This window comes from Wasmannia auropunctata, unplaced genomic scaffold (genome assembly GCF_000956235.1).
Source record: "Wasmannia auropunctata unplaced genomic scaffold, wasmannia.A_1.0 LD336023.1, whole genome shotgun sequence".
Classification (NCBI taxonomy): domain Eukaryota; kingdom Metazoa; phylum Arthropoda; class Insecta; order Hymenoptera; family Formicidae; genus Wasmannia; species Wasmannia auropunctata.
Window position 1 is genome coordinate 1,603,296 of NW_012026867.1, and position 9,331 is coordinate 1,612,626.

The window sequence follows — 9,331 nt, forward strand, 5'->3', positions numbered from 1 at the left end:
TTGACATTATCACGCGCTACGCCCCCGCGAGATGTCACGGACTCTAATGTCTGATTAGATTGAAGTGGCGCATAGACGCGCGTTCGCGAGCGTGTGAAAAAGCGCGCGCGATATTTCGCTGAACTTCAAAAAGGACGTACGTTGCGCGCTGCACGCAAAGGACCGTTTTTTCGCCCGAGAGAAGGTATATTTTCCGACGAGCGGACGGCATTACGCGTATTACGTCCGCGTGATTTTTTCTTTGAAAAAGCACTTTTCCGCAAACAAAGTGGCACTTTCCGCGGCAAATGGGCGGCTACGGAAGTAGCAGCTGCGAGCTACGAGAGGCGAAAAGAGGTTGAGCGTGTGATGAAAACGGAGCAGAACGTACGATTATACATATATATGTATATATATATACAGGATACATATCTCGGGTTCTCCGTACTTTTATTTACAAATCTCTTGACCATTCCCGAGGAAATTTTCCTTGAAGTTTAATCTCTCGGCCGGCCAATAATTTTTTAACATTCCGCTTCGGACATCTATATATATGCAGCACGATCGATCTTTGCTGTAAGGATAACCAGGTAATAAGAACTTATTCTCGCGAATTATATGTATATAATATTGTGCTTTAAGAAACCTATATTTTAGCAGCAAGTGAAATATAAATGTCATTGATCGCAAATGTATTGAAGGCTGAATATTAAACAAATAAATAAATAAATATGTGTGTGTGTGTGTGTGTGTGTGTGTGTATTATAATATTATATATATTACAAAATTATTATATACATCAATATTATTGGAATAATTACAGGAGAAAATACCGTTTGTCCTATGTATTATCTTTGAAGCTTATTTCGTGAAATGCAGACGATTACCACCCTCCAGCCTATTAGTGCCCCCAATATATTTTTCTTTCGGGAGAGAATTTACATATATACTCTAAATCTCTCGGGGAAAGCGCCTGGTACTGGCCGTGCGGTAGCAGTATCCGCGAGCTTAAGTACTTGACGAGATCTTCGAACACCTAGCTATTATGCCGTCTTCTCGCCGCTTCTGCACGCGAGTCGCGCTCGTTTCTCAAGTTACAAAACTCGGCTTGCCGTGCCTCCTCGCCGTGCCTAAAACAATATTGGCGGGGACCGACCGGCGACGCGAGAGGGAGGGAGAGAGAGGGGGGGGAGTTCAGCCGGGGGTTGGGCACATTAGATATTTATTTAAGGCCGCCCGACACGGCCGCCTCGCTACTCGTTGCTCGCCGTTGGTACTCGACGATGAGTGCGCGCGCGACTGTATGCGTGCAGCGTCGAGTACACGCGCGTGTGTGCGTGCGCGCGCGTCATTGACATAGGTACCGCGAAGTCTTTGGCACTAAGTACCCCCAAACTCGAAATGTTGACCCGGTTAATAGCTCTGTGTTTGATTAGACTACTGTAGTTCGTATAAGCCGGCACCGGTAATGCGAGTTTCATCGCCAGGCGGGCGCGCGCGCGGCGCGGCGGGGCGGGCTACGTTCCGCGGCGCATTTATGCAGAAATGGATCGGTAATTAAAGACGCGCCCCCTGGTTCCCCCCCCCTTCCCCCACGTCGCTCTTTTGTATCGCGCACGCGGAAAATTAGGTAAGGCTATAATTAGCCGACGGTGATGTGACACTCGAATCGATGCGTCGTTTAACGCACGAATAAGCGAGTTACAGCGTGAATCAGCCTCCGGCAATTTTATAGCCATACATTTATCCTCGAAAAAAGTGCGGTTCAGGAATTTTTCAATGAAGAAAAGGATAATGTAAATCCATACAAAAAGTGAAATATGTAGATAATGGAAAACAGTAATTAGAAAGAAAATTATAGTAATGTAATTACAGTTATGATTACATGTTAATATGTATGTTTAAAGTTGAATGTCGAATCATTACTATTTGTAGCTTAAACGGAGGGATTAATTTTTACTGCAATATATTATTATATCATATTTTTCAAATTACCGTTATCTATTTTTCATATTTTCTCTTTTTAATAACCTATTGTAGATTTATATTACTCTTTGAAATGAAAAATTTCATTAGGTTGTTTTTGACGATTTCTGCTTTGTCTGCTGATTTAAGGGGGCTCTAATAATTTCGCCGTTTTATCAATTATGATTTATGGTCTCGGATCTTGTTACGCGTACAACACGATCGTCGTGAAGTCCGTCAGAAAAGAAGCGTTTCCACTCCGTTATTTTCCAATTCACTAATTTACAGTAAATTCGCATTTTCCGCGTTGCCGGTCTCGAAGTGGAAGTCGTAAAGAAGGAGAGAAAGAGAGAGGAGAAGACGCGAGTCGGCCAAAGGAAAATCAGAGGATACGCTTCGCTTCGCGCCGGGTTACACCGAAAGAGGGAACGGCTAATTATCGAATAACAAGGGATGCCGTTTGAAGGCAGATCACCGGGAAGCTCGAGATTGTGAATTTCTTAGTTTTTAATGCGCCCGACGTACCCTCTCGTGATTTTCGATCTTAAAAGAACGAGATCGGGAGATCTCGTTCTATCAAGTGCAGCTGCGCCGTTATCGCGATAACGAGGCAGAAATCGCCAAATCGTTTTAACATTTGCATAATATTACTATTATTCTACAATATTATAATTAGATGATATTATTATTATGTAATAACCGATAGATTGACATTTGAGCGATGAAACGTATATATCGCGGCTGATTAACGGCAAGTAGAAAGTAAAACATTGCAGTTGTAAAACTGAACAAAACGCTCATTTCTTTCAAAATCAAAGCATCCATGGTATAAGTATATACTTGTACAGCAAACTTGTATGTATTTAATATATGTAAATCTTTTTTCTAGGAGACCCGGCGATCTCTTTTCAAGATAGATCGATCCCTTTTGTAATTCTCCCTGCGATATAAGTGCAACTTGGCATAAGTATCTGCCGTGGAACTCCCGGATAGAGCGAGAAAGGGGAGGAGGGAGGGGGAGTGGAGGGACGAAAGTAAAGCCTGGATCTACGGCTAGAAAGGCAACGAAAGCCATTGATCCTCGCCAACAAGGAGGCGATCGTTCGCTCGAACGATCAATAAACACAGAATAAAGGGGCCCGTCCGCAAGCCGACTCTTACACGTTTCAGCAGCGATGTAACGAAGATCAATGGACGCTCAATCGAGCGATCGATCGAGGATCGAATGATCCGCCAAAATCCTCGTACAATAAGCATTCGCTTCGTCCGCGTTGTGCCTCCCTGTCGAGGAAAATACAACTGAGTTACACGTAGATCGCAAACTGCATCGAATCGAATCGCTATGTAAGTACTTATATCAATGAAATATCGATTCGCAAAAATCCGGAAAGAAATTGAAGAGACGTGCTATTGTATAAACTCGAGAAAGATATCTATTCTTCTCGAATATTTTTCGAACGATTAATGCGCGCAATTTTATAAGACAAACAGTTTTAATCGCGAAGTGCAAATGCTTTCGAAAATTAGAATTTTCGCAATCCCGCTGTCGTCCCGCAAATCCTCTCTATCCCCGCGTTTGTTCCATTCGATTTCGAATTCCTCTCCGCGCGCATTCATTTTCGCCCATTTTCCGCGGGCGGATCGCAAAAAATGCAAATCTTGCGGAATAAGCCCCGATCTCCTCGGCTTTGTCCGCGCCGAGAAAACGCCCCGCAACTATATATATATATACGCTAACGAATAATCTCAAAGACGATCTTCGCGCACGCGGCCGATAGATTCGTCCTAATGCCATCTGTGCAAACGATTAAACGGGCCCACGGGCCCGTGGCCGGCTACCGCCGTAGTCTACAAACATTTTGACGTTCATTCACGTTACGTGAAAGAGCGTCTCTCACGCTCCTTGACACCGAAAGGGGCGAATCCAGGACGCTTTGTGCGCCGCCCGGCACACTCGCACCAGCCTCGTTGCACTTTGAAGAATATTTCGTGCATGCGCCGGCATCTAGCCATTCCTCGGTCGCGTGTGCACCGAGAGATACACCGTTCGACTTCTTCTCGTATTCAACATGCATTATAGTATATAATGAGAAATAACATATAGAAATAAATATAATTATAAGTTGAATAATTTATAGTATAATGAAAATAGAAATAAAAGAATTGACGCGCTCACGTTCAATTCCCCATACGTATTCATTTCCCATATTCATCTGCTTAAATATAACAATCACGCACATTGTATTCGCTATTATTTCTCCACGTTTCACCTGTGCTGCGCGCGAATCGAAATGGCTTATATCGCTTACACGTGAAATAATAGCGCGAGCAAGCTAAAGTACCTATATCGAGTAGCGAGGATCGTTGTTTCTCGCGCGCATCGCTGCAAATCCTCCGGAGGAACCAGAAACGTTTTAGCAATATAAATATGTACACGTCCGATATAGCCTCGCGAGACGTTCTGTCTTCGGCGCTCGGCTTTTTTCCACCACCTTCTTCTCCCCTCCTCCCCCGCGCCGCCGCCCCGTGCCCCCCTTTTTCCACCGCGAATATCGCCATTGCTATTCAGATATTCGAGACTCTCTCCGCGGGGCTTTAATAAAAATATTTGCTTAGAAAACAGTTCCGTCGCGGGGGGTGCTGCGCCCCTCCCGCCCGAGCGCAAGGCGAGTTATTCTTATATCCAGATTCGCGGCGTATTCTCCGACGGCGATTTCCATAAATGCAATAATTCGAAATAAGACAACTTTCGGCGCTCATATACTTCCGATCTAGAACGGACGGTATATGTAGGATGATTCTTAATTATATATCAATACCTCAGGGGGTGAATTTGGAGCCGAAAACAAGCATTGAAAAAGTCGCGTGAATATTGGTCGCTTAGGCTGTATTTTTCGAGTGATAATAAATTAAATATACATAATGTATATAATGCTATATAATATGCTATATGTATATTTATAATTATACATATATACATATGCAATTACACATGTACATATATATTCCATTAATATTATTTTATATCGAGTGGTACTTTAAAATATTTATCTTTTTTTTCCAAAATAAGCTAACTAAGAGCTTAAACGAGAGTTAAAATACAAAAAATCATCATAGTTGTAATTTCGAGTTTTGAAAACTAACTTCATGACACTAAAACAAAACGTAAATATACAAGAGAAAACAATTTAGTTGAAAACGGAAATAAATTCATATATAAATATATATCTTAAAGCATAATTTTTTTAATGGGATATACATGATTTAAGGTATACATATATTTTATTACACTTTATAACACACATGACAATACCTATGTATAAAAAAGTAATAAAAGACAGGGATTAATAAATGTATTCAGATTTACTTCCCAAGCTTGCGAGAATGCATTCTGCGCCCTGACACACCGCCATTCTCTTCAGACGCTTCCTGAATCTGTGTCTCAATCCCTTCTCCATGGTATACCCGATATTTGCCATTTGGTACTCATCGATATTCATATCGTAAGCCTCGATAAATCTCTGAAGAAGATAACAAAAATGCGTAATGCGCGAAACGCATTATCTCCTTTCGAGTGTTAAAGGAACGACGGGCGGATCCTACCTGATCGTCTTCGAAGATGCAGAAGATGTTGTTGAAGTTCGGCGAAACGCGGCGAATGCAACTGAACGTGTTGTTCGCGGCGTCTTGGCATTTACACGCCATCTCTTTCGCGCACAACTAAAAAGGCGTACGACGGGCCTAATTAATGTGGTAATTCAAAGAAAAACAATAGTTCGAAAACAATTCAGTTTGAAAAATTGAGTCTGAGTCTATGAAACTTGCCGTGACGTTCAAATCGTTGTCGCTTGGACAACCGGATGACGGCGGCTTGTTGGATCTCTCCCCTCTGTATTCTATCAGAACGGTACGATCTCGCGGCACGGAACGATATGTACTAAATAATGTCGTGCCGTCCGACGGATACACCACGCCGGCTATGTTTAAAAGCGTGGCAAAGATATCTACGCTACTGACCGGCGCGGAAATCGTAGACGGCTCGATTCTCGGCCCGGATATCAGTAATGGGACACGTATATCTGTTTCATACGGTTGACGCTTATCCATTGGCATGCTGAACTGTCCTATCGAAATAATGCACGCCTCGTATACACACCCCCATATAAGGTGTAGAAAACTCATATAAATATATTATATAATTTTAGTGCTATTTTCGTTAATACGATAAAAGTGTAATTAAAAAAAAAAATGTATTATATGTCGGGCTCTCAAAATCAGCGGTGAAAATTTAAAATGGCACCACGATAAAAGCTCAATATAGCGTGTCAGATATGTCATTGAGTCACCTACCAATGTGATATCCGTTGTCGGACGTGTAAATAAAGTAAGTGTCGTCCAAGAAATTCCGCGCTTTCAGTAAATCGTGTACGTCCTTAACAAGTTCGTCTACCGCTAGTAAAGCTTCCCATCTCCTCCTGTATATCTCGTCTAATTTTGGTAATATATTGTCAGGTAAGGGAGTTGGACCTTCTCTAACTAACCAATGTTTATCCTATTTTTCAAGAATAAAGCTCACTTAAGACGATCTACATTTGCGTCAGATTTCAGGATAGAATTCTATTTACAGTTTTATATATCGTGTATATTATAGTACGTGAGTATTTTTTGTATGTGTGTGTGTGTTCTTTGATTTTTCAATTGCTTTCCATACACAGTACATAAGATTATAAATAGTATTCCATTCTGATTTTTAACATGAATTACATAGACCATCTAAAATGGTCTTTAAATCTTTATCCGGATAATTTCGGAAAAGATTCATAATCGTTATGCTGGATAAATATGCTATAACCTGATGCACGGGCACATTAAAATTCGGCGTTCTCTTTGCTTTCGTGCCGTTGTATTTGCCGTTGTGTCTGTCGGCGGGTGTAAATGGCGCGTGAGGGGCTGGAGGTGCCAACACCATGAGAAAAGGTTGATCACCGGAGTATTCTTTGATAAAATCTATAGCCAGATTACTCTGGAATATGTACACGGCTTTTTTGTTATTTTTTTTCTTTCATTAACGAGCTTAATCCTGCGCATCGTGACACGAGCTCAAATGACTGCGACAAAAATATTTTAAATTCTCGTGTACGATGAAGAGCAAAAACGTTGTTCGATTCCAGTGCCAAAAGTTTTCTTTTTTTCAATAGAGAAAAAAATCTTTGCGTAGAAATGAGTCTTTTAATAGTCTGTTCAAAGAGATGATAAAAAAACCGCGGTGCAAATGCAATTTTATTCGCTACCCTTGAACCAGACAAGATTTTTACTCTCGCGGTTGTATGTCGAGCAGTTTCAGTTTTCAGTGTACTCACGATAACGTCGGTAAGGTAATCGCTCGGGCTGTTACCGTAATTTCTCTCGGTACCGTTTATGGATAACGAATAATCGTAATACCTCGAGTTTCCTACAAGACCGGCCCACCAGTCCCAGCCCACTGGTACATGAGCCGCTCCGCCGACCTTCTTGTTTCCATACTGCAACGTATACGCGTTTATTTCACTTTAATCAATTATAAATAATAATTATGGAAGAAAAGTGAAAAAAATTTTTAAATCCAATTTTTACTTCGAATATGTTAGACTCCAAATTTTGAAATAAAAGAACTCTTGTACAAAATTCAAATAAATCATAAAAGTAGATAAAATTATGCTTATAACCATATTCGTGAGCATCGCAAAAAGAAATTTTCCTCAGTCGAATAAGCATCCGGATATATTTTTTTTACCTGGTTTAGATATTTCCCCGCATAAAAGGTCTTGTATCCGACGCTATGCAAAACGGCGGCGAACGTTTTCGGCTCTCGTAATTGTTGCCATTGCGCGCTACTGCAACCACCGGCGATAGAGTTGTTCACCGTTAGATGATTATGTTGATATCGTCCGGTCAGAATGGACGCTCGATTGGGGCAACAAACCGGCGAGGCTACAAACTGAACGGCGAGCCGCTCCTTAAGCGTCGAACCAAAGAAATGAAATAATTTCCGTGTATATATATTTACGACTTACGCAATTTGTATATGTGGCGCCCTGACGTCCTATGAGATTCAGAGTATTTGTCATTGGCGTCTAAAAATTACATTTAAATTAAAATCAAAATGAGTATGCAAGGCCGCAATATATTTGACTTTATTTGTTTAATCAAAATATAATTGTAATCTTATTTCATGATTTCTTACGTTATAATTTTTTCGTTACAATAAATTTATATAATCGATATATGTTACAAGTCTTTATATTTTTATTTTTTAATGAGTTTGAAAAAAAAAGAAAGTTAACAAAAGACGCTATATATACCATGCCGTCTAGAACGGAGTCTTGATCGTCGGTAACAATCAGCACGATATTCTTGGGGAGTTCAGAGGCAGTCGAGAACGACAAACAAATCAGTAATAAGAAGACAGTTGCTAGATGCATCTTGACGTCTGCCAGATCTCCCAGTGAAATACGGAAAGTAGCGAGTGGAAAAATTGGTATTGTATAATTCTAATTCCCAGCCGGTCGCGCGACGGTATTAGACGCCGCCGCGTCTAATTGGCGTTCTGCCAATGGTGTATATTCGCGAAGTATATAAGCGACAGTCGACTTTCATTAATCTCGCCGCGCAGCACGCGGACGAACAAACAACGTACGTGATCGCGAAGCTGCGCGCTATTACTGATTACTGACCGCCTTACTGATCGTCAAGTGGACCGCGCCCTACGTCCTACGATTAGATTTCGTTCTCAACGTGCGCGTGTCGTGTAGTAAAATGTTTCACGAGTATAAAAACCGCCGACGCGATACTCCTTGAAACGCGGCGACGGGTTGCCGGCGGACGTTGCCAGATAGCGCCAGGCTGCAGCACCCGGCCACACCGGCACCGACGGTAAAACTCGCGGCGGACGGCCAGAAGGCGCAACGGGCGAAGTCGGAGGGTCGGAGCTGGTCGGAGCTCGGAGCTGCTCGACCGGAGCCACACAACACCTCGGCGCGTCGGCGGCGCTGGCTGGCTTTGCGCCTTCGGGCACGCAGTCACGCACACGGGGCACGGCGGCGAGGCCGACGAACAAACGAGCGCGGCCGTTGCGCGTGTATCTCGTATATTGTACGCACGCACGCACGTTTTTTGACAGCGTCCCACGACAGCGACACGAGAGACTCGAGCCCTTCCCCGCGCGCACGCCGCCGTACGTATATATATATGTTCGATGCGCCGCGTCGCGCGGCGACGCGAGTCACACGGCCCAGAGAAAATTATTGTCGAGGCGAGCTTCTCTCTCTTCCGCGCTCCACTGCTACCCCCGGCGTACCCGGAGAATAGCCGAGAGACACGCAGTAAGTTTTCTGAGGCTCGATCAAGA

At 42.7% G+C, this 9,331-nt stretch overlaps 1 protein-coding gene across 1 annotated transcript; it reads right to left on the minus strand.

Annotated features, from left to right (window-relative positions):
* Nucleotides 1-5,098: 5,098 nt before the first annotated feature.
* On the minus strand, nt 5,099-8,772 carry LOC105453001 (N-acetylglucosamine-6-sulfatase-like). The gene is made up of 9 exons (XM_011694641.1): nt 8,286-8,772; nt 7,998-8,057; nt 7,718-7,921; nt 7,305-7,466; nt 6,797-6,967; nt 6,295-6,496; nt 5,770-6,068; nt 5,548-5,664; nt 5,099-5,465 (listed from the first exon to the last, which is right to left on the minus strand). Exons 1-9 carry the CDS (start codon nt 8,403-8,405, stop codon nt 5,289-5,291), a joined length of 1,512 nt encoding a protein of 503 aa, XP_011692943.1. The 5' UTR covers nt 8,406-8,772; the 3' UTR covers nt 5,099-5,288.
* Nucleotides 8,773-9,331: the final 559 nt, after the last annotated feature.

Coding starts and splice junctions, on each gene's coding strand:
- LOC105453001 (XM_011694641.1), bottom strand. CDS start 8,405: ATGCATCTAGCAACTGTCTTCTTATTACTGATTTGTTTGTCGTTCTCG. Junction 7,922..7,997: donor GCGCCACATATACAAATTGC/GTAAGTCGTAAA, acceptor CTCGCCGTTCAG/TTTGTAGCCTCGCCGGTTTG. Junction 5,466..5,547: donor GCATCTTCGAAGACGATCAG/GTAGGATCCGCC, acceptor TATCTTCTTCAG/AGATTTATCGAGGCTTACGA.